The sequence below is a fragment of the Ursus arctos genome, unplaced genomic scaffold (genome assembly GCF_023065955.2).
Source record: "Ursus arctos isolate Adak ecotype North America unplaced genomic scaffold, UrsArc2.0 scaffold_3, whole genome shotgun sequence".
Taxonomy (NCBI): domain Eukaryota; kingdom Metazoa; phylum Chordata; class Mammalia; order Carnivora; family Ursidae; genus Ursus; species Ursus arctos.
The window spans coordinates 71,106,202-71,130,576 of NW_026622985.1; the positions used below are offsets into that span (position 1 = coordinate 71,106,202).

The 24,375-nt window shown below is 39.8% G+C and overlaps 1 protein-coding gene across 3 annotated transcripts in view; it reads right to left on the bottom strand.

Moving 5' to 3' along the window:
• CTTNBP2 (cortactin binding protein 2) overlaps positions 1-24,375 on the bottom strand; it is a 145,571-nt gene that overhangs the window by 44,746 nt on the left and 76,450 nt on the right. For all 3 annotated transcript variants that reach the window (XM_026510029.4, XM_044387842.3, XM_026510030.4), the window contains exons 5-9: positions 19,617-19,820; positions 17,895-17,994; positions 15,003-15,153; positions 10,119-10,373; positions 123-240 (exon numbers count right to left, since the gene is read on the bottom strand). In XM_026510029.4, coding sequence (XP_026365814.3) covers positions 123-240; positions 10,119-10,373; positions 15,003-15,153; positions 17,895-17,994; positions 19,617-19,820 — 828 coding nt within the window. The remainder of the gene's footprint in view (positions 1-122; positions 241-10,118; positions 10,374-15,002; positions 15,154-17,894; positions 17,995-19,616; positions 19,821-24,375) is intronic.

Consider the following 24,375-nt stretch of genomic DNA (forward strand, 5'->3'; position numbering starts at 1 on the left):
TGCTACGGTTCAAAGAAGGCTAAGAAGCGAATGAGAAAACCCTAGCTGCATGAATATCTTCCATTGTGCCAGAGGCCCTGGCAGTGTGAGGAAGGACGAACAAAGCTGCGAATGGTACTCACTCAGATTCTCCAGCAGATGCTTGCAGTCATCAGTGGCGACATCGTGCGCGGTCCTGTTGCACTTATCTCTCCTTTCTGGCTCAAGCCCTCCATGCTTACACAAGATTTCCAGGCAGTTCTGTAAAGGCAAAGGCTCTATTACCTCACGTCCAAATGAATAAACTCAAATGAAAAATTCAAGGGAAAAGTCATTCGCCTGTAACAAGCAAATCAGAAATTCTCAGCTAGAAATCGTATTTCAATTCCAGCAACCCAAATACACACATTAATCTAAACACTGGCTCAAGATGGAAAGCAAAGAGTGCTTCATTCAAATGTGAATCACGGACCACAACATCACTCCACAGAACAGCCTCTTAGGTTTCAAGAGAAAAAAAGCTTACTAATCACTCATGTTGCGGAGTGAAATTAAGAAAGAAATTGACTTCGGCAGACAGTCTCCTTTTATGGTAATTTGGCAATATAAAGCAAAAAGACTTTTGCTAACCGGTGCTCCACGCTATCTTCTAGATGATGAACTATTTTCCTGGTCATGTAAGTGCAGGGCTCCGATTTTAACAATTCTGTCTCAGAGTCCCCAAAAGCACTTTTATATTTGAGATCTTACACTGCCCTATTTTTATTTGAAAAATACGACCACCATGTTGATTGAGTTTTTAGAAAAATTTTCCCAATAGATATTGAAGATACGCGTCCTCTCTTTTGCAGCTCTTTCTTCTTCTATGTTGCTTCAGGAGATCCCCACCAAAAAAGTATCAGTAACCTATGAACTGGAAACTCTTAGTTCTCCAAAATTTTTCATAGCAACGTAGAAGTAAGACAATACATGTGTAAACATTTTCAAGTAAGTAATTGCATGGTGGATGGAACATCAGGATACTGGCCAACAACCTCTGCTATATCAATTTTTACTGCTTCATGATTTGTTTACTGATTTCCCACCAGAATAAGCACAAAACTGAACAGATCAGAACCATAAAAAGGAACTAACAACAAAACAAGCAACACTCTTTCCATCTCTGCCTTACACACACACATACACACATACACACAGGCTTTGGGCGGATTTCATTTTTTCACTTCTAACATTAGTAAACCAGGTAGTCTGAAAATCTTGCTGTAAAACATCTTTTTCTGTTTTGTAAAGCACAGAAACATAATTTTTTCCTCTTTTTATGTAAATATTTTTATTGACATATACTATACTCATAGGAAAGTACACAGGGAAGCCTGAAGTATCACAAAGTGAACATAACTATGTAAGGTGCACTCTGGAAGCCTCCTATATGTTCCATCTCAATCACGAGCCCCTCCCCTTTATCCCACAAATAACTGTGATGATTTCTAATACCAGTGATTGATTTAACCTATTTATCAACTTAATATAAGTGGAATCTCACTGCAATTTCACTTTTATATTTGGCTTCTTTTCGTTCAACATAATGTCTATAAAATTCACCCACATGTTGGGAGTAATCATAGTTTATCCTTTTTTTAAAAAAAAGTACTGTGTAGTATTCCATGTGTGGTATATGTGAATACATCATAATTATCTATTCTCTTGTTAATGGACATCAGGTTCTTCTATGGACATTCTTTTTGTTTGTTTTTAAAGATTTTATTTATTTATTTAACAGAGAGAGACAGTGAGAGAGGGAACACAAGCAAGGGGAGTGGGAGAGGGAGAAGCAGGCTTCCCGCCAAGCAGGGAGCCTGATGTGGGGCTCGATCCCAGGACCCTGGGATCATGACCTGACACTTAACAGGTGAGCCACCCAGGTGCCCCTACTATGGACATTCTAGTACACGTCCTTTGATGGACACATGCACACATTCCTGTTGGGTGTTATGTTCAGAGCTGGCCTGCTGGGTCACAGGTTATGCATATGTTGTTCTAGGTCAGTGTGCAAAGAGCTTTCAGAAGTGGCTATACCAATTTCCGCTCCCGCCAGGAGTATATGTGAGTTCCAGTTGCTTCATATTGTCCCCAAAACAGACTTTAATACATGAGTTCATAAGGAAGTACAGGAAATCCCTTAGGGTCAAAAAGAAAGCAAGCAAGCTAAAACCACCAATTAAGTGAAATCTGAACAGGAAGCCAGTGCTGGTGTGAGGGCCAAGCGGATGTAGGGAATCTTTTCAGATTCTGGGAGGATGGGAGACTAGGTCTTTAGAGCCCCAAAATGGAGGAGCTGAACCAGGCGTTTGCCTGCAAAGGGAAATGACTAGAACATTGGTTTCTCACTGCCCCTGCTCAGGTTGGAGGGATCTCCTCCAACACCTGTAACCAAAGTCTGTTTTTTTGTAGATATAAGTCTGGGGTTCAAATTCAAAAACTCCCTAGGCCAAGAAATGAACTGAAAACAAAGTCAAATATATAAATAACAGTTATCAAACTGTTGACTAATTTGTATAATATCAGTAAATGCATTAGATAGTAAATGAGAAATTCAGAAATGCTGACTTAGAAATGAACTTTAATGGGAAATTAACTAGAATGCAATCGGAGCACTAAACTTTGTGAATTCCCAGAGAAGAGATAAAAGTAATACCCTTATTATGCAAGTTAATACTTGCAGCAAAAGCAAAAACAGACCTGCATCCTAATTTTGCAAATGTAAATGCTTTTATCTATGACTGTTGGTAAATCATTTAACTTTTCTGTTTCAGTTTCCTTATCTTTGTTTAAATATCTGTATTTATAGGGTTGTTATGTGATTTAAATGAAAAGATGCATAAAAAGTTTACATTCTCAGCAGGTACTAAGCTCTCAATATTTATTAGCTGTTATTATTATAATCGACATAATCACTAATTAGAAAATAGCCCAAATATTCAATTAAGTGGTGAGGAATTATAACACAACGAATATCACTGATCTCAATATAATTCTTCTAGGTGACATTACTTCAAATCACAAACAGAAATGATAAAAGATGCAACCAAAATTTGTAAGATTCTTTTACTTCTGACCTTTGAAGTGGGTTGTATATAATTTTTATTATTCTCAGTTAGGTCAGTGGGCAATAATACAAGCAATGACTTTCTCTATAAGGAAGCAAGCAATGTCGGTCCCCAGGAGGACAGCAGGGTGATGCATCTCCAAACCCTCTGCAAGTGTAAGTTCCACACCATGCTGGGCTCCATGGGGAACAGGAAGAAGTTGAAAACCTCCACCCAACTGACACTTAACAAGCACAGCTACAGTTTTTGAGTGCATACTAAGCGCAGGCACAGATCTAACACTTTGCAAGTACTTAGTGCTCATTACCCCCGGCCACTTTAAGGAAGAGGTACCAAGCACTCTGCCAGGTCCTCTGTTAGAACTAAGGGTTGTGATGATGAGTAAGGTAATAATTCTGCTTCTCGGGGTAGAATGCAAAGTGTCGTAGAGACGTGGGCAAAATGGCACTGAAGTGATGTCCAAAGTTGTACTAGGTGGAAGAGAAAGGAAAGGGGGAGAAAAGAATCTAAGCTCTCTTCTCGATGGGTGGGATTTGTGAACAGGATAAATGCTGTGATGCCAATCACTGCCTCTGGAAATGGATTCCCAGGAGGCCTAAACCGGGCAGTGTCCTACCCAAGTGGACATAGAGCAAGAGATCTGGACAAGTGGGTTTAAACCAAAGTCCTAGTCATCACGATAGAGATACTTCTGCTACAACAGAGACTTAAAAAGCAGAGGTTTAAGCTTAAATTTTCACTTTCACTCATATCTCACTCTCCAAAACGTAGGTAGGTGACCTTATTACCTGCAAAGGAGTCTGGAGAATGTAGTCTTTATTTTGGGTGGTCACAGGCCCCAAACTCTGCAGAATCCATTATTACAGAGGAAGGGGGGAAGAGCTGTTGAAGGTCAGTGGCCCACCTCTGCCACGGTCCTTTAAGGAGAGCTGAGAAGCAAGGTAGAAGTGCCAGGGAGGCTAGGTAGAAACCCCAAGTCCAAAGAGCTAGATAGAAGATCAAAGTCAGGGCAGGGAGCCGAGAGTCTGACATTGGGCAGAAGGAGGGAGAGTGAAAACAGCCTGCAAATGCACAGGGTGGATCCCCTGGGGGTGTGGGTATGCCCACTGTCTGGCAGGGCAGGGCGATGGGGGCCGTTAAAGTGAGAAATAATGGCATAAGCAACAAGGTAGATTTTGGGGTGAGTGGACAAAGACAGCTGCAGTTAGCTGTGAAGGGCTGAGTTCCAAGGTTGGCATGAAGTTAGGTTTTCTGTAGGCACGAGGATATATTCAGGTAGCAGAATGCCATGAGAAGCTTAATTCTGAAAACCAACTGGTACATTTGGAAGGTATACTGGAAAGGAGGGTGAAAAGTAGGAGCTCAGTAAGAAAGAACTGCAGTAACAGTCCATTCACTCATCAGTTCAGCCAACAGTACTCATGGGCCAGAGACTCTGCTGGACACAGTACATACAAAAAATGGAAAACTGATTTCTTTTTTTGGAGGAGATGGAAAGAGAGACAGGCATGCAAACAATTAAAGTAGAAGCGCTCTAAGTGAAGTGTGGAGAGGTGCCCTGGGAACACCTCCCTTCTGGAAGCCAAGACTTAAGCTGAGATGTTTTCCAGACAGGGAAGGGTCAGGACAGGAGAAGAGGTCTTTTGAGGTCATGAGAAGAACAGATGAGACACAGGGAGGGAAGAGAGAGCACAGGGTGTTTGCACCGCAGCCAGCAGTGCCTGCTGAGAGCACAGAATGCATTAGGGGAGGAGATAGGAAGCGTGCCTATAGAGGTAAACTGAGTCCAGATCAGGAAGGGACTTGTCTGTAACCATATAGGTCTGGCACTATCCTGGAAGTGACAGACCCTTGGAAAGACGCTAAGCAGGGAAATTACATGACCAAGTTCCCCTGTCTGAAAGGTCCCTCTCATGGCGGGCTAAGGGGGTGGAGAGGCCGCAGATGAAGAGTCTGGTGGAACCTGCAGGAATCCAGACAGCAGACGAGGAGGGCTCCCCAGGGGCAGCGCCCACGAGACATGGAGGAGGCAACATAGTCAACATTCACATGCGAAGGAATCAAATCTAGTTGTACCAATCATTGAATTCGTTAAGTCAGGAAGAGGAACAAGGGAACACAAAAGCTAGGTGATGGTACTGGATTTAGAAGGAACAAGAGATGCAGCAGCTGGGCCAAGGAGCACAAACATGGGAGCACAGGGATGCAGCCACATGGAGCTGTCTGATGAAGCAAAAGTGAATATGATCATCAATGGGGTTACCATATAATTCCCCAAATGGTGTACTTTTAAGAGTAAAAAGGAGGGTACTGTTAATAGCTACACTGGGATGACAGGCATAAAGAATGACTGCACTGGGCAAAGGAATTTTGCTGCTCTAGTTTCCAAGGAGATGCCCTGTAAACCGTGGCCCTCCTGAATAGGACCTGCTTGGATAGATTCAGGAAATGGTTAGGTAAGGCTGGAGACAGTATTTTGGAATTTCTATAGGTTATAAACTGGGGATAAGTAAGATCATGCAAGGGAAAAAGTACAGAGCACAAGGAGGAAAAGGGTCAAAACCCAGGTCCATGAAAGGTGTTCGCGGAAAACAAGGAGAGTCCACGTCTTGGGTAAGGGGTGGAACAGGGCTCTGGTTGGCTAAGGTTAGATTAGAATCCTGTAGGATCCTGTCGGTTAATCACTGCTGCTCCAATTAAGCAAGGGTGCAATACTCTGCACTGAATATTCTGGAATAAGTGTTAAAAAAACATATAGCCTTCCCTTTGTTTACTAACAGCTGAGTCAGTCTGGCCTTTTCAAAAATAATTTTATAAAAGTTAAGGGGAAAAAAAGGAAATAATTGTGGAGAATCTAAAGCACAAAAACAGATTCCAAAGAATAGATTTCTATTTAGCACAATCCACATCTGGTTCCAACTTCGTAAGAGTTGGTCCAACTTCATAAGTATCTTATCTTTCTCCTCTCCCAGCCAGTTACCCAATTCCGCATGACGAGGAAGAAACGGAGTGACTCCCACAATCTTATTCCCTGCAGCCATGACCCAGGGAGAGGAGATCTAAATCTTGGGGCCCCCTGAGGGCCTATACTTGAGACACACACCCTCATCCAGACCACCCACACGGGTGGATGCTACTGCCTCAGAGGAAGTGCCTGACACTCCCTGGCTAGAAGAGAATCCTGTATCAGGCAGACCACAACCCTAACACAATGCAAGAATGGCCTAAAGATGGTGACAAGAGGGCCACAGCCTGATCAGAGGGCAGTAGGCCTGCCCAGAGATGACCGCTAGGATGCTAGAAAGGTATGTCTGAAAGACAGGTAAAAAAGGGCTAGGTTTGAAGATCGGGGTTTGGGGCCAGTTACTGCAGAAGCCACAGTTAAAGCTGAAAGACTGGATAAGCTCTTAAAAAACAGGACCAGCCAATCGCAAATGGAGCGTGGGAGTTGCTTATGGTTAAACAAAAGAGAAAACCAGAAAAACAAAGAGAAAGGTGGTCCTGGAAACAGGAGGGGAAATGAGGATGGGGCAGGGTCTGAAAGCGGAGGAAAGAGTGTGCATGAGATTGTCAGCACGTTAACCCAGAGAGACCAAGTGAGACCCTGAGAACCGAAGCCACCAGCTTCGGTCATATACATAAACTAGAATTAGAATCTAGTCCTGCAGCCGAAAACACACACAGTCCTCCGAAATAAAGAATCTCTTTGTACGAGAGCTTCAACAACAGCGATATCAAATTCAGAAAATCTCCCTCATGTTTCTGCTGCACAAAGTTGACATGTCAAAGGTCTCATGACACAACCGAGTTTCACTAAGAAATTCTTCTTTCTATTCACTCTGTGATGAAAACAAAGGTTTATGCTCAATGATTCGTCACAGGCCGGCTTTAGAGAGAGGCACTCCTATTACCAAACACTCAACGGTGACTTGAGTAAATTGCTTAACCACTGGGAGAAAGACCAAGGACTAACGTGGGGGAAGAGTGATTTGGGAATCTGACCTTCCGTGAACTGACCTCGGGGAATTCGTTACACTATTTTCTGAGACTTGATTTTTTTCATCTACAAAATGAGGAGGTCGGTCTCATGACCTTCGAGCTCTGAAATTCCACCATTCTTTATTGAAAAACACATGGAAACAAGTAACGATGTACTGCTACCTTACGTAGGTCAGACACATATATGCTGCTGGACAGAGAAGAAACATCCATTTTCTAAGCTCTGCTTGTGGTCAAGGTAGAATTTTTCACCCACACAATGATTAATTCAGAATTGTAATTATTTTTTTTTTCCAAAAAATTAGGCTTAGGAACTTAGCTGTAAATGGATTACCTCTCTGGAGAACTATCTCAGCCAGGATACGAACTCTGTATTAGGCAAATGACGCAGAAGAACTTTCCAATACCTTTGACTAGGAAGGAAGGCAGCATGGTACAGTGTGAAGATAATGAAATCAGGCAATCTGGGCTTCATTCCCAACTTCTCTCTATTACTCCCTCCAGGGCTTAAATGTCCTAATCATAAAATGAAGAGGCTAGACTGGAAGATGAAGTATCCATTTTGGGGCTTAAAAAAAAATCTATTATTTTAATCTATGATTCTACTCAGCAGTGTGCCAGAGTTGTCAGTCATGATCACTTTTAAAAATCTCTCTTTTCTCGTTCAAAATTTATCTTCTGCCTCTTAAAGAAAATACAGGGAGAGTCATTTTCCATGAGAGAAATGGTCATATTTCCCTTTACTCAATAATGACAGACAGAGCATCTACGTGTGCAAAGGGCCTGAGGACCCAGGAAGATACCATCCTTGATTACAAAAAGCACCAGGACTAATAAGGAGTTCATAATTAAAGAGCTGAACAGCAACATAAATGCCCTACAAATCAGAGTAACTCACCCTGGGAGCGCTTTCTCTCTCTGCTTAGCATGAGAGGCTCAGCAGCTGAACATTCTGGATCAGTGATGTTCTGGGTTTTTTTTTTTTTTTTTCCTCCAGGTTGAGCATGTATACAACCCACTCCTATCAGTAACATCTTGCCTTATACTCAGAGATTTTCTTGAGGGGGTGGAAGTAGGTTGAAAACAACCCCTTCAATGTGCCTTTCTACCACCAAATGAGATTCATGGTCTTAGATGAACTGTGCATTTTCAAATGTAAACTTTTCACAGTTCTCATCTTTGCCTCCTAAAAACTTTTATATCATATATATGCATTGCATCTCATTCAAATCAAGACAGGTATATCAGATTCACAAAGTTTTTGTACTTTCTTGTTAAAGGGTAAAATAGGAGCAAACTACTAACAAGAAATACCTCCACATTTAACTAAATCATGCCTTTTTCTCATTAAAAAAAAAAGTCCAAAATAAACAGCTTCTGTTCTAGGTCATAATAACAGGAAGTTACCCTACCAAGAGCTCCAAATGCAATTTCTAGCTATTCCCAGATATCTCCATCTGGATGAACATCTCAGCACTTAAATCCAGTATGTCTAAACCCACGTTCTATCTTCTGATAACAATGACGCCTCTTCTTTTCTCTTTCTGGTAACGTCACTGCTTCCCTTTTCGTCCACTCCCTCTTTTTCTGCATCTAATCTCTCTGCAACCTATGGACACTTCCGGTCTGTAATGTCTCTCATTTCTGCCACTCTCTTCATCTTTCACCAGTTTCTCTTCCAGCCACCAATTTTTTCATAACCCCCAATCTTCTATATGTTACTGCTGAATTAATCATTCAAACTACAGAGCTGATTATTTTGCTCCCTTGTATAAAACATTTCGGTGGCTTTACTCCAACCAGTAAATAAAGCCCCAATTCCTTAAAATGTCACTGAAGTCCACACCATACTATGAAACCCCCCAGTCTCATCTTATTTCTCACTACCCCTCATCAGCCCAACCAGTGCTGTTGCCCACCTCCCTACTTGCAGTCTCTGTTCCTGCTGCTGCCCAATCTGAACGACTCTCCAATCCCAGTGATGAGAGGCAAATTTAACCCACCTGTAAGGCCAAAATCACTTCCACTGCCTCCCGAAAGAGCCATTTCTGAGCCTAAGATCCCCATGACTCTGCTCTCTGAAATATGTGCATTCTCTTTTTTCAAAAAATAAAATAAAATTTGCATTTTTATACTGTGCCAACTGCATGTCCATTACCCTTATTTTAATTTGTTATGTTCCCTTATCTATGCTTGTCTTGTATCCTGTTCTCTTGCCACTGAACCAGGAGTTAGCTGATGGTATAAATGATCCCTGCAGATGTCAGCTTACAGAGTGCCTTGCACTCAGGAGCTCCCTAATAGCTTTTTATCGCTAAAGTACATTATTGCTAAACTGATCAAAACAGAAAAAAGCATGAGTGAATGGCCTATTATTTCCTTAATAATCATTTTCTACTCTGATGAGTGACATCTTGAGCCCCCTCTTACCTACCAGTAAATCAGCACAGGAAGAGTACAAGTGAGGAAGGTCAGGGTCAAGAGCCTGCATTTGAATTCTGGCCCTCCCTCTAACCAGTAGCATGGCCTTGGCCCTTGAATCAAACAATCTAGTCAACTAAATTAACATCAAACTCTTTCTCCTAATTTTACATGGGATTAAAAAAAATGTCTGAAATTACTCCGACATTTGTTAACAAACTCCAAGTATGATTTTTTTTAGAAGTGTCGGGGTGCCTGGGTGGCTCAGTCAGTTAAGCATCTGACTTTAGCTGGGGTCATGATCTCGGGGCCTGGGATTGAGTCCCACATGACAGGCGGGAAGTCTGCTTTTCTTCTCCCTCTGCCCCCCCCCCACTTGTGCACGCTCTCTCTCTCTCTCAAATAAACTTTTAAAAAAAAAAGAAGTCTCATATATGGTTGACTGTAAATACTACTGGACAGAAGTCAGTTCATATTGGTAGTTGATTGTCTCTGGCAAGGATATCAGTCAGTCTCCAATCATTCCATTGAAATACACTCAGTCAGTAGCAGACATCTGTCTTACTCATCAAATTACAACTGTGTAATGATGCCAGCTGCTACCAGACACACCTTAAAACCTTTTGAAGCAGCAATATGAGCAGCGGTCCAGCCTTCTCTGTCAGCGTGGTTAATGAGGTCTGCAGGAACAACAGGCTTGGATGTGCCTTCAGGACTCTCTTCTCCTTGATCCAAGTCAAAGACACCTGACTCGGGTTCCTCCTCATGCAAAGAGTTTCCGCAAGCTGGTCCTCTATGGTACATAAGAAGCTTGAGGCTGTCCACATTACCAGTGTCCACAGCTGCGTGTACTGGTGTCCAGCCATCCTGAAGATAAAATGGCCAGGAAGAAAGGGTTGATTACAACAGTAATGTTGAGAACAGTATTATTTAAAATTCACCTCTAAATGTTCTTGGGCATGAACCAGTGAGCTGGGAAAAGCAGGCATTCCAATCCTGAATATCATTGATGAGCTGAGTCAAGTTCTCTGACCTCTGTCAATTACCGTACTTCCCATTGCTGTGACTCATGTTTGCTGTTTTGTAAGAATTTCCACTCAACAGTTAACCATCTGGAGTTTAATAATACAAAAGAGAATGAACTTCAGCATAAAGATTTCTCAAAGTTTAAAACCAAGTGCAGGATTACTAGGAATGTACTAAACGAGTGCTGCTATAAGCCAGTTTTACTTATAGGGCAGTCCTAACTGGTGATCTTAGAATTTTATGCCAATGACTCTTGAAGGAAAAAAATCTAGATGATAGGGAAAAGGTAGACATATGGGAAAAGCAAGGCCAAATAAGTTCACGAAATGTCTATGGGCGTCTATTGAGAGTTCTGTGATGGCAGTTGGAAACTGATAAATGCAGGCTTATAAAATGTTCCAACTACAATTATTGGGGCCATTCTCTAGGAGATAATTCTGTGAGGCCTTCATCATCCACTTAGCTGGCTGCTAGAGTAAATTCAGAACACTTTTCTAGGGCAGTGGTTCTCAAGTGTGGTCACCAGACCAGCAGTAGCGGCATCCCCGGGGAGCTTGTTAGAAATGAGGGTTGAGCCTCCACCTAGAGCCACTGGGTGAGGAAGTCTGGAGGTGAGGCCCAGCCCTCTGGGTGGTTCCGATGCACCAAAGTTTGACAAGCACTTTTACAGGGAAAATCTTGGTCCCCTTTCCATCTCTCAAGGGTCTTCCCTCCACTCAGGTACCAGTCTTCATGACATTTTTAAGACTTTCATAAAAGAACAGAATTATTTTGGTGATTTGTATTTTTTTATTTTATTTTCCTATCTTTATTTTCTTTTTGGCCAATTTTTCTCATGGGGTATTTCATATTGCTATATTAAATATCTTTCAGTGAGCTAAAGCACCTTTACTTTAAAAAATTAATGGGGTAGAAGGAAGGAAAGACAGTTCGTGGTAACAAGGTACATTTAGAGTGAGTTATCTGATCATCTGCTAAAGCCGTCTCTTGATGAAGTGGACTTTTCTCTGGTTCTGTACTTCATACCAGTGAAGTCGACTTGGCTAAGGCAAGACCAGGGCTGGGCAGTAAATGGAATACCTTAGAGTCCTTGGGCGTACTCCCGCTAGGTAAAGCATTTCATGGCTTATTCTTTGTTGGGCTATGGACACCTTTACTTGGGTAACCCTTAATTAGGCCCCAGAGTGTAAGTGCTCCTGACCTTCCCTAGTCAAATGTCTTGACTTTTTCCTGATTTTTACATTACAAGGGCTATGTAATCATTTCTGAAAAACTTTCAATTTTCCATTCCCCCTTTGATTTCTTATTAAAAGTCATAAGAAATAATTATTTTCTTCAGTTCCTCTATCAAATATACCGTTTATCTCTGTACTTTGGAGACCCTGTACTTCCAATGATTTTGTTCAGTTCTTCAACAAGTAGCTTGTGAGCATGGACTTCTGTGCTCTCCAACTTACAGGATGTGACTTAAATTTTTATTTTTACATTGTACTACTTATTTTTTGTTCAGTTTGGTGATGTGAAATTCACTCATTTCTCATATATAAGGTAGAATTTTATATTAAATATGTGTAATACCACAGATTTCTTAAATAAATTATATAAAATAAATGAATAAATAGGACACTGTACTATTTTTTCAGATTTTCAAAACATAAGTAAAAAGGAGTGGTTGTTTTTTGTTTGTTTTTTTAAAAAGCTCTAGCAATAGGACTCAATGGAAAATGTTTATACCTGGTTATAGCATTAATTACTGGTTCTCTTTCAGTACCTTATTTAAGAAAACCCAGGATCTGGTGCAGCCACTGTAGAAAACAGCATGGAGAGTCCTCAAAAAGTTAAATATAGAACTGACCTATGATCCAGCAATCACACTACTGGATATTTGCCCAAAGAATACAAGAACACTAATTCAAAGTGATACATGCACCCCTATGTTTATAGCAGCATTGTTTACAATAGCCAAGATATGGAAGCAGCCCAAGTGTCTATCAATTGATGAACGGATAAAGAAGATGTGAGATATGTATTATATAATGGAATATTATTCGGCCACAAAAAAGAATGAAATCTTGCCATTTGCAACAACATGGATGGAGCCTAAGAGTATAATGCTTAGTGAAATAAGTCAGAGAAAGACAAATACCATATGATTTCACTCATATGTGGAATTTAAGAAACAAAACAAACAAGCAAAGGGGAAAAAAATAGAGGAAAAAAAATCAAGAAACAGAGAGAAAAAAAAATCAAGAAACAGAGTCTTAATTATAGAGAACAAATTGATAGTTACCAGAGGGGAGGGTGAGGAAGGGGGTGGAGGGAAATGGGTTGAATTGTCAATGGGGATTAAGGAGTGCTCTTACCACAAACAACCAAACGAAAACAGAAAACATAAAACCAACAACAATCCAGGATCTAAGGGTGACCTATAAAATAGATAAGGCACCTTTTTATCCTGGGAAATTTTAAGGATGTTTCCTATGAAAGGAATGCACAGCAATACTTTTTACTAACAAGAAATCCAAGGTTCAGATAACCTTTGGAAATTAAGTATCTACCCTCATCTTTCATCAGGAATATATGGTAGGTGGTGGATATTACACCTTTCATATTCTGGGAAGCTGCAAAAACAAAGCAATTTCTGAGCACAATGAAAAGTGGATCATGATGAAGCTCCTTAACTCCTCCAGCCCAGAGAGGGCGTCATCAGAGAAACGCATGTCAGTGTGCACAGCGCTGATGCCTTGGTCTTCAAGTGTTACACAACAGGTTGATGAAGACAAATTTGGGAGGGCTAATTGAGAAGTTTTGTTTCAAACACACTTCTGTGTGGCTGAGCCAGGAGTGAGATGCAAAGACTCTTCCATGCATCAGACTCTACTTGTCTTCAGTTTCTAAATCCCTGACTTTATCTGTGCACCCTGTACAGGAGATACCAGAACGGTGTGGGACGGAGCCAAGAGTGACTTGGGGTCCAGAGTGGATTTCTGCATATAGTGCTTCCGGTTCTGAGGCAAATTAGACAATGACCCTGAACTCTGTGAGGTGCTGCACAATCTTAGCAATAACAAACATCAGTCAGAGGAAGAAAAGAGAGCACAGACAACCCTCCTCTAAGTGTCGGCAATGGGCACTATCTTGTCACAAAACTTCCTTTTGTTGACACACCTTGCAAGGAGTCCCATGTTATAATTGATGATAGTGGTGACCATGGTGACAGCTAACATCTGTTTATTGCTTACAGTTCCCAGGTACTCTACCAACTACCTTATATAGACAGCCTCGTTTCACTTAATACCTCTAACAGTGACTACCGTTATTAGACTCATTTGGTAGAGGGGTCAACCAAGACACAGAGAAGTAACATAACTTGCCTAAGCTCACACAGCTTTGTGAAGGCTTGGTTTGAGCCTCAAAGGTTTGATTCCAGAGCCTGATCTCTCTCAGCCGCTATGCGATAATTTTCTATCATTATTACTGTCACCACCTCAACAGGTGATACTTCTGCAGCTCTTTTATAAAATATACATTTTGAAAATATATTCAGAAGTGGACCATTTCCCACCATTTCTACCCCTCAACCTTGATCCAAACCACTATTGCTTCTTCCTTGGATTACGACAGATTCCTATGGGTCTCCCTTACAGCTGCCCTGCCCCACCTACAGTTTATTCTCAAATCTGCAGCCAAAGTGACTCATAAAAATGACTCAGGTCATGTCCTTCCTCTCTTTAAACCCATCCATCCAAAGGGCTTATTCCAGTGCTCGCCATGGCCCACGAGGCCTTTTGTGGCTGGCCTCTGGCCACACTGGCCTGCCTGAGGTGCACTGAGGGTACCACTGCTCTCCCATCCCTGGCCTGGCACGCTTCTCCCCGTGTCTCTTCTTGGCCCACACCCTTGCATCTTTCAGATCTTGGCCCAACTGTCACATTTTCAATGAAGACTTTTCCCCACCAACTGAAGGAATTCCCCCACCCCAAGCACTCCCATCTTGGAAACATCCAGCTACTATCTGTTTACTTACTTGCCTATGGTCGCCCCTCCCGTCCTGTGAGGATATAAGATCCATGAGGACAGAACTATTTGATTTGCTGCTGTCTCTCCCATCCTGAGGACAGCTGGTGCTCAGGTACTATTTGTCCAATGATTAAAAACTTACACTTCCATTATCTCCCCTGATTCGGAAAATAGCCAGGACACAGGTACTCATGTTTCTGTTCTACAGATGAATAATTTGAGGTTCAGAGGATAAAGGACTGGTTAGGCTAACAGACAAGGCTTTTCATTAGCAGACACTCGAACAGAAGTCAGAGGTCAGACTCTGTTCATATCTGATAGCCTAAAAGCAAAGCAAAACAAAACAACATCTCTTTTAGTATATCTTGGTTTTCTGCCTACAGAGTTAGCAGATAGGGTAAATTACAGGATAAACCGCCCCCCCCCCCCCCAAAAAAAACTGGTACTCACTCTGGTTTCTACACTTCGGTCAGTTCCGGCTTCCAATAAGAGTTTGATACACTCTTTATTTCCATTTTTACAGGCCAGGTATAGAGGTGTCTGTCCTTCATCAGCAGCATGATTAATGTTGGCATCGTATGCAATTAGTAATTCTACACACCTGAGTACAAGATTATGATTAATCACACTAAAACTGGTTTGATTTCTGAAGCACCTGACCCAGATATTAAATATAGGAAATAATGCTAAAGCAATTCTGTATCTTTCTACATCCACTGTTTTTACTTGCATACTTATCAATTACTACGGGTCTTATTATATGGGTACTGTTTTGTAGCAAGGCTAGAAGATATATTTTAATCACAAATGTAATTACTCCCATGAAAATTTAAAATAGCAGCGTCGATCAAGTGCTAAAACTTGGTTTTGACACTTTTCTGTAACCAACTTGTAAACGTGGAGTCCTTGCAATATATTTAACTAATTGGGATGAATGGTTGAACTGTGGTTGACATATATATTATTTGTGGTTCAAAATAGATTAAACCTTGAAAAAAGTCAGACTGCTGAGTCATTTTGAAATTTTCACTTGAGAAAATAATTATAAATAGCTCAGACAGCAGGGCACCATGTGCCTCCACTATAAAAGGCAGCAGGGAGGCAGAGCAAAGGGCTGCCTTGGGCACAACAGACAGCAGAGGCTACCCTGTCTCCTGAAGGGGGGCTACTTACAAGGAAAAAGACGGGCTAAGCAGAAACTCATTGCTCTGAGAATCGAGGAGGAAAGAAATGAGGTAAATCCAAGACATTGTGGCATTTATGCACAGTGTTTGTAAAATCAGATTCAAATAAATGGAGAAAAGTGGGCTAAATCATAATCAAATTAAGAAGCAATGCACATCAATCTTCATTTTTTTACTGCAGATATATGCTTTTTTTTCTGGGTTTTTGAAAACATTTGGTTTATATATATTTTAAAAATAAGTTACATATTGATATGTGTTTGTATCTCATGTATGTTTAAACTAATCAACCCCTGGGGTTCTTCCTTTTGGCAAACCTATCTAAGCCTGCATTCCTGGCACTCCTAGACTTTCCACGTAAGTGGCAGTACAGAAAGCTGGGTGACAATAAGTATAAATGCATAGGCCTGAAGAAGAAATCCCTTCTGGAGGACTCAGGACACATGTACAAAGTAACAGCAAAACCAGCATCTATGGTCCTCAACAATAAACTCACTGAGGTGTGCATCGGACATGCAGAAAAAATAACATATACTTTAAAGATGCATTTTGAATATTTAAAACTTACATTTATAATTAATAACATTAGTGTGAACTTTAAAACCCATATTACAGGAATTATGAAATATGTTAAAGAACATTTCTATCAGATAGCTAATATTAACAAGTCAGGAAACAACAGAAGTTGGCAAGGATGCGGAGAAAGGGGAACCCTCTTACACTGTTGGTGGGAAGGCAAGCTGGTGCAGTCACTCTGGAGAACAGTATGGAGGTTCCTCAAAGAGTTGAAAATAGAGCTACCCTATGACCCAGCAACTGCACTAGGGATTTACCCCAAAGATACAAATGTAGTGATCCAAAGGGGCACCTCTACCCCAATGTTTATAGCAGCAATGTCCACAATAGCAAACCATGGAAAGAGCCCAGATGTCCATCGACAGATGAATGGATAAAGAAAATGTGGTATATATACAACGGAATACTACTCAGTCATAAAAAAAAAAAAAGAAATCTTGCCATTTGCAATGATGTGGATGCTAAGCAAAATAAGTCAACCAGAGAAAGACAATTATCATGTGATCTCATTCATATGTGGAATTTAAGAAACAAAACAGAGGATCATAGGGGAAGAGAGAGAAAAATAAAACAAGACGAAATCAGGGAGGGAGACAAACCATAAGAGACTTTTAATCATAGGAAACAAACTGAGGGTTGCTGGAGGGGTTGGGGGTGGAGGGATAGGGTAACCGGGTGATGGACATTAGGAGGGCATGTGATGTAGTGAGCACTGGGTATTATATAATAAGATCGAGGAATCACTGAACTCTACATCTGAAACTAATAATACATTATATGTTAATCAACTGAATTAACACTTTAAAAAACTTAAAAAAAACCCCACATATTTCTAGCAGGATAGTTAGATAAAAAGTTGAAAACAGCTTGCATTCCCACAGGACATTTCAGCACAGGCAGAGAAAGCAGCTTAGTGACATTCTATTTTATTAAACCATGACTCTTAATTTTCAAAAGCCATGGCTATATTCAACAGACTTGGTAGGCTACTGAAGAAATCACTGCTAAACTTACACATATTTCAATCGGTACGTACTTCTGGGTTTGGGCTCTAATTACTTTTAGTATTAAAAGTTTCTGTTTCAACTTTTTTAAATGATAAAACAAGGTGAATATATTGGGACTTAATAGTGAATAAACTGCCACTCGAAAGTTAAGATTATTGTAATTAATATAATTCTAGGATTTATTTTTAATGCCATCACAAGTAAAAAAGCTTTTCTGTGTTGGGGTGGTGGTAAACAGGGAATGACAGTCCTTAACAGTGTATGTATCACCGCATGTATGTTGATAGACTATAAATCGAGTTTCTTCTTCAGAAGCAAGTTCATTCATGTGAGGCTGGACACCCAACACATTTCTCTTCTTTAGTTCCCTCCTATATAACTATTTACCTTTAAAGAAGAAGAGCAAATTTAGGGTCCTGCTTTGCATTTAAATCTTCAAGTATATTTAGTGAATTTATTTGCCAGTGGATTTTGAGCACTAGTTTACACATTCAGCCAGACCTGAAATGTGTGTGCAAATTATAGAGAGACTCTTCTCATTGGGGGGAAAAAGAAGAATTCAGAGCATCACTTACTTGAAATGTCCCTGAGCAGCTGCAGCACACAAGGGTGTGAAGCCATTTTTATCAGCAGCATTGACTTGGGCTTCTGCATTCAGCAGCAATCTCACACAGTCTATGGATTTTAATAGAAAGCCATTTAAATTCCCCATTTAGAGTTATGGTGAGCCAAATTCTAAACGAGCTCCATATAGATGCTAAACCTGAAGGACCTCTCCCGTGCACGGTCCACCTGACAATTCTAGCATGGTGGATATGAGACTCCACAGGCTATTTTACAGAGAAAGTAGCTTCTTTTCCAGAAGATGCTAATGCCCCAGACTCACCAACTAAGTAAGACGAGATGTGTGTGTGTGTGTGTGTGTGTGTGTGTGTGTGTGTGTGTGTGTGTTGCTTTGGGAGGAGTTGCTGATGAGAGAAAGGATTGTTATGTGTCAGAAAATGTTTTACCAGATTTTTCCACCAGTCTATCCCAGGAAATAACGTTATTGGATAGAGAACGAAAACTACTCACCAAATTGAAATACCATTCTTTGTATTTAAATAGTTAAATTCTTACTTTGTGATAATTAACCTTTAAAACACTGTTGTGTGATGGTCATCCTACACGTAATTCTATGATGAGGTAAACCCACATAAAGTCACCTGACTCTGGAATAAATATCATCTAGGATGCGTGTTCCCCATGGTATTTACTAGATTTAATTTCTCTACATTAAAGAAAATTCCCACAGGGCTTTTGAAGTAAAGAAAAATCCGAAGGTACTTTTAAAATCATGAGCTATCTTCTTAGCTCACTAGATTCTGCCAATTAGTCCACTTGAATGCAGTGAAGCTCTGAAAACTTCTCTGAATTACTCAACAATCATGCAGCTTATATGAGCAATGCTATTTGATTTTGGATTTGCAGTCAAATTATCTTTTTCTGCACTACCATATGTTTTAGTAAATTTGACCACAAGACTTGCATTTTAAGAAACAAGAATAATTCCCAGACTTCATCAATATGTCCTTTCTGGCTGTACAACTCCTAGGTTCTCTTAAAAAATCCAAATAACTATAAATTGTTCCAACGACAGAACAGTTTCAGACCCATGACCTTTTCTAACTACTAAAACTTGCCCTCACTGTAGCATGTGTTAAGCCCTGTCACTTTGACTTTCACACAGAGGTATTCTAGCAGAAAAATTAGAGCTATTTTGTCCTGACTAAAGTGATCACAGATGGAAGGCTCAATTCTAAAATGTGGTTCATAGTACTAGACCCCAAATGTTGAAACACACAATACATTCCATTGTGCATAAAACAAAGATCACTTTTTGCTATCTGCAATACAATCTTACTTTAAAAAAAAGATTTTTATTTATTTGAGAGAGAAAGAGCGAGCATGGGGGGAGGGACAAAGGGAGAGGGGAGAGAGAGAATCTTGAGCAAACTCTGTGCTGAGCATGGAGCCCAATGGGGGCTCAATCTCACGACCCTGAGATCATGACCTGAGCTAAAATCAAGTTGCTTAACTGAGCCACCCAGGTGATCCTTAAATCTTACATTTTTACAAAACCACAATTTGGATTTTTTTTTTCGGTATTTACACACTTTAAATCGTGTAAAAAAAAAATGTATCCACTACCACCTGTAAGAGAAAAATCAAAACCAAAAGACCCTGTGGTCATAGCAATGGTTAGCAATGCTTTTGACTCTCTATCTTTTGTAAGAGTAAGATCTCGCCATCTTTACCTGTATGTCCATTCTTAGCAGCAGAATACAAGGCAGAATGGCCATCTTCACAGGAGTAATTTATGTCCAGTCCTTCTTCATTAAGCAGCATTGATAATAAAGTGACATTTCCCTGGGCAGCAGCTTGCTGAAGAAGGGTGGGCCTGCCAGCCAGGGGGGCAGGACCACCACTCATTAGCAAAGGGGTTAGGGAGGGTGACCAGCCTGTGGGTTAAAGTGACCCTAGTTAGAGAGTAGGAGCAAGGACAAGAGACAGATATTACCCACTTGTTTCTGAATTACACACACACACACAGACATATGAATATGTATCCTTAGAGGATTATGTAGTTTCTAACATTATCTGTTAATATTTACTTAGCACAAATCTGTACTGTTATTTCAATCTTGTACCTAATTAAATTAACATACACGGTGACATACTCTTTTTAGTTGTCAGTCTTACACAGATAAATGTTAAAGTGGTGATTGGTTTTAGGAAACTAAGATGGCTGTCTCATTTTTAAAAGTTCAAATTCCACTTCAGGGTTTCAAAACAATTTGAATTTTAAAATTATGTATAGATTTCCTCAATTTCAATATCAATCTGAAAAGTGAACTGACATCTTTAGGTCCAGAAATAATGTAAGAAATAGAGATTTTCTTTTTTCAACCATGTTTCCAAGGTAATTAACTAAAAATTTTACACAGACCATTAAGATGGACCAAATATTGCCAAGAAATCTATTTACATTCCTTGAAGTCCCTTATTTTGGGGAAAAAAATAATAATGGAGGGAGCCAAGTGCTATTCAGTATCAAGAGCTAATAGAAGCACAACATATGTATTTGAATCTAGAATATTCTATAGCAGCATAAATATGCACAACATGATTCTGAAGACTTTATCGTCTGGCCATCTTTACAACTTGTGTACCAGAAACTTCTAACCAGCCAACAAAACAGGACACTCTACCATATAGTTTTAACAAGAGTCATAAGAGTTATCATAGTTAGGTATTTCTCATCAGTATTTAGCAGCTTTAGAAGAGAATCTGTTAAGTGTGTGAAGTCGGCTGCATATAACATGGAAAATTTTCTGAATTCTTCCTTGGTCAAAAGGCTGTAAAAACAGTAAAGTAAAAATGTTTATTTAATGTGATATATAGGTATTTTATGTGTTTTAGATACAATTAACTTTCAAAATAAGTCATTGTACTTTCTTCCTTTTGAAGCCCCAAATACCTCAGAGTAATGGTGGTGTATATGGAGGGGGCTTTGCACACATATTCACTCCTCAGGGTACGCTTTCTACATAAACCCAGTAACGTTCTCTGTAGTAGGACACAATAGATGGACCTCTTATGTTTCCTCCACCTTGGTATCAGGATAATAGTCTACGTATACGGATATTACATTAGTAAGTAATAAATTTGTATAATTAAAACTTGATTTTGGATTTCTTGGTATTTTAAAAATTTTTGGTGAAAAAAAGCAGTTTATACAAATAAAACAAGACTGTTTATTAAAAGCTGGATATTACATCTTCATAATTAATTATTTGGGTCCATGAATAATGTATTGTTTTTACCCTGTTAGACTGCAATGGCATACAAAATTCAAATGCTCATAAAATTAAATATTTATCTAAACTTTATGATATTTTCCCATTGATATTCATTAGCTCTTCTTACAAAAGTAGTATTTTTACTTCATACTTACAAGAAGGCTCCTCTCTGGTACATTTTACCTTTTGTATTTTCTTAAAAACAAACAAAAAAACAAGCCCACAAAAATTAAATCAGTACTTATTAGAAATGGATGATAAACAGAGAAATTATAAACACCAAGGTATGACACCTTGACTGCAAAGCAAACACAAAGGTAACATGAAGGCATTGCAAGGTGGTCCTCTGTGGACCAGGAGTGTGGCTCACAACACAGTGAGTTTCTCTCCTTGAGCTCCTGGTGCGCTCTCTCCCCACCCTTCTCCCCCTCCCTCTCTCTCCTCTCACTGCCCTCCCCCCTGCCCCCACCTCCTCTAGCTCACCCAAGCAGTCTTGGTTATTGATATCCTCTAAAGAATATCAACACTTATATATCAAATGGGTTGCTCTTCTTTTGGATTTTGTTTTCTTTTTTCTTTCTTTTTTTTTTTCCAGTGCAATTCCAGGCTTTGGGGGACAATTTAAATACAGATATATTTTTAACTGCCTTCTATGGCAACTTGGGATATAGTATTCCTGAGAAACTATTTCTAATGCTAAGCTATGAAAGAGAAAATATTCATTCAAAAATTTTCTCAATCTTTAGACCACTCAAGAGTCAGTTTTCCGTCATACAAAACAACAGAGGAATATACATGAATTTTTTAAAATTTTCTAAGAGGTGTGCAATATATTTTTAAAATCTTTTACATAAGAACAATGCTTTATAATTACCAAGTATTCTTAAAGTTTAAATAAACTTTTTATCCCCACTATCATTTCCAATTAAGTTATTTTAATGAATCCTATCAATATGAGAAAAATAAAATAAAACTTTACCATGACACTTTATTGTTCATTTGAAATTCCCAACAATGATAAAAATGGTAATATTTATTGACTGATTAGGTAATGATAGAACAGACCTGCGTCGCACAGCTACTTTAATGATGTGAGAAAAACGTCATTCAGCTTTGCAGTGTCACAGGCAAACATTGGTAAAGGTGAGCATCTTGCAGAACATGCGGTGGGCGAGGAAGGGAAGAGACAGAACATGCAATGCGAGAGGGAAGAGAAGTTGAGAACAGCTTCTGGCATCAGCTTCAGAGTGTGGAGAGGGTTAATGTCATAGCTCAGGTCAATCTCATCTTCAGATTTAGACTTGAAGCCAATCATACATGGAAGATCATTTTTTAAAAATATATGTTTAAGGAAAAATGTCTGAACCAAATAAATAAAATGTACCGAACCACAACCACCCCCAAACAAAAACCCCAAAGAAACAAAACAAACCAGAAATAAATTTCCAAGGGTATGAAAACACAGCTGCCTGGGGTGATTTCTGGTTTAGGCTTCTGTTCATCTAACAGTTCGAAATGCATTCACTGGACATGTTCAGGAGGAACAAGAAATTCTAATTCATTAGAATTTAAAATGCTATTTAAAAATTTAACATTTGGCCATAAAAACGGCTAATCAAGTAATTTACAATATAATTCATTAAAATGGTATCTTCTGTCATTGCAATTCTCCTCAGGAGTCCTTTAGCTTAATCATAATTGTTTGTCACAGATAAAAGCTGATATAGAAACTCAGAATTTTAGAGTTTTAAAGATACAGGATCTAGTGGTTCTCCAAGAAGGGAGAGGTAATGTAATGCTGTTTGAAAAATTCAACAGGCAAGTTTAATAAATCTTTCTGGTCTGGAACTTTTTTTTTTTTTTTTTTGGCTCAATGATTTCATTTTTAGATGAAAAAGCTAATGGCTCAGAGCAAATGGGCTCTTTAGGGTGATACTAGAAAGAGGCAGAAGTGGACTAACCCTGCCTTCTTAGACTCAGTCCAGAGCTCTTTTCCTCATTGAATTTGGAACAGACATTTATCTACCAAGGATTTGGCAGATATGCTCTGTCCTCAGGCCCTGCTCCTACCAACCACAACGGCATTAGTGGCTATTTAGAAGATTAATAACTTTCAATGAGCTTATGATCTGGAGAGGCACAAGTCCACCCAGGCACAGATAGGTTAAGAAGCAAGATGGAGGGAGCTCTGGCACTTCCTGGCTGCAACGGGCATGGCGGGCATGGCGGCAGACATAGGGGCAATCCAAATGTAAAGGAGCTCAAATCCTGTTTCTCATTTGGGAAAGTTAGGCTGACCTACAACCACAGTTGATTTAATCACCCCTCCTATTAACTGTAATACTAATCCCCAGACTAGATGCTCAGGAAAAGCTTGCTGAATGACTACTCCTCCCTATAACCAAGAAACTTATCATCCCACCAAGGGTAATCCTGGAATTCTGAAATGGTTTTGGCCAAATTGCAAAATCAGAGAAGAGAAAATGAGGAACAAGTTTCACCTATCTTCAGTGGCTGCTACTTCTTTGGTTCCACTGTTTATCCTCTTTTGCTCTCTAGACAGAAGCAAAGGGCATTTTTCGGAGGGATTATAGCTCCTTTATCCAAAATTACACACTATCCTCACTAGGTCGTTCTGGCAAATATATAATAGATTAGGAATTCTCTTGTCTTCCAAGTTTAAGATCCCACTGACAAATTATTCCTCAGTTATGGATGCTGATTTTAAAGCTTTCCCACTGAAACCAGGACACTGAAGCTAAACCATAGTAACGACCGGGACAATCACTGGCAAAGCGTCAAGGTCCAAAGCAAAGATGGTTGTGCAGTTTTTAAAAACTGACAAAATTTGCATGTCCCAGGAAGTGTTTTCCATTTTACGGTTCATGCATTTATGTCAACAGCACTGCCACGGCTCCCAACCATTTTGGAACCTGTGCTTCGAGATGGCCTTCAGACCTTACAGTACATCCTCTGATTCTCCTAAATGGCAGCAAAAATTCCTCCTTTGAGCGTGGGTTTAGCTCTGGAAAATAGCTACCATCATTGTAGGCCATGAGAAGGGCTGTCCAGCTCAGTAATACCATTTTGAATTAAAAATATGGAATGCTGAATGCCTGTAAAGACCACAAGGTAATAACAGTGAGGTCAATTCTAAAGCAAATTTTCAAAAAATATTTTAAGCAGCAATATCAATGAAGCCAGAATATCACCT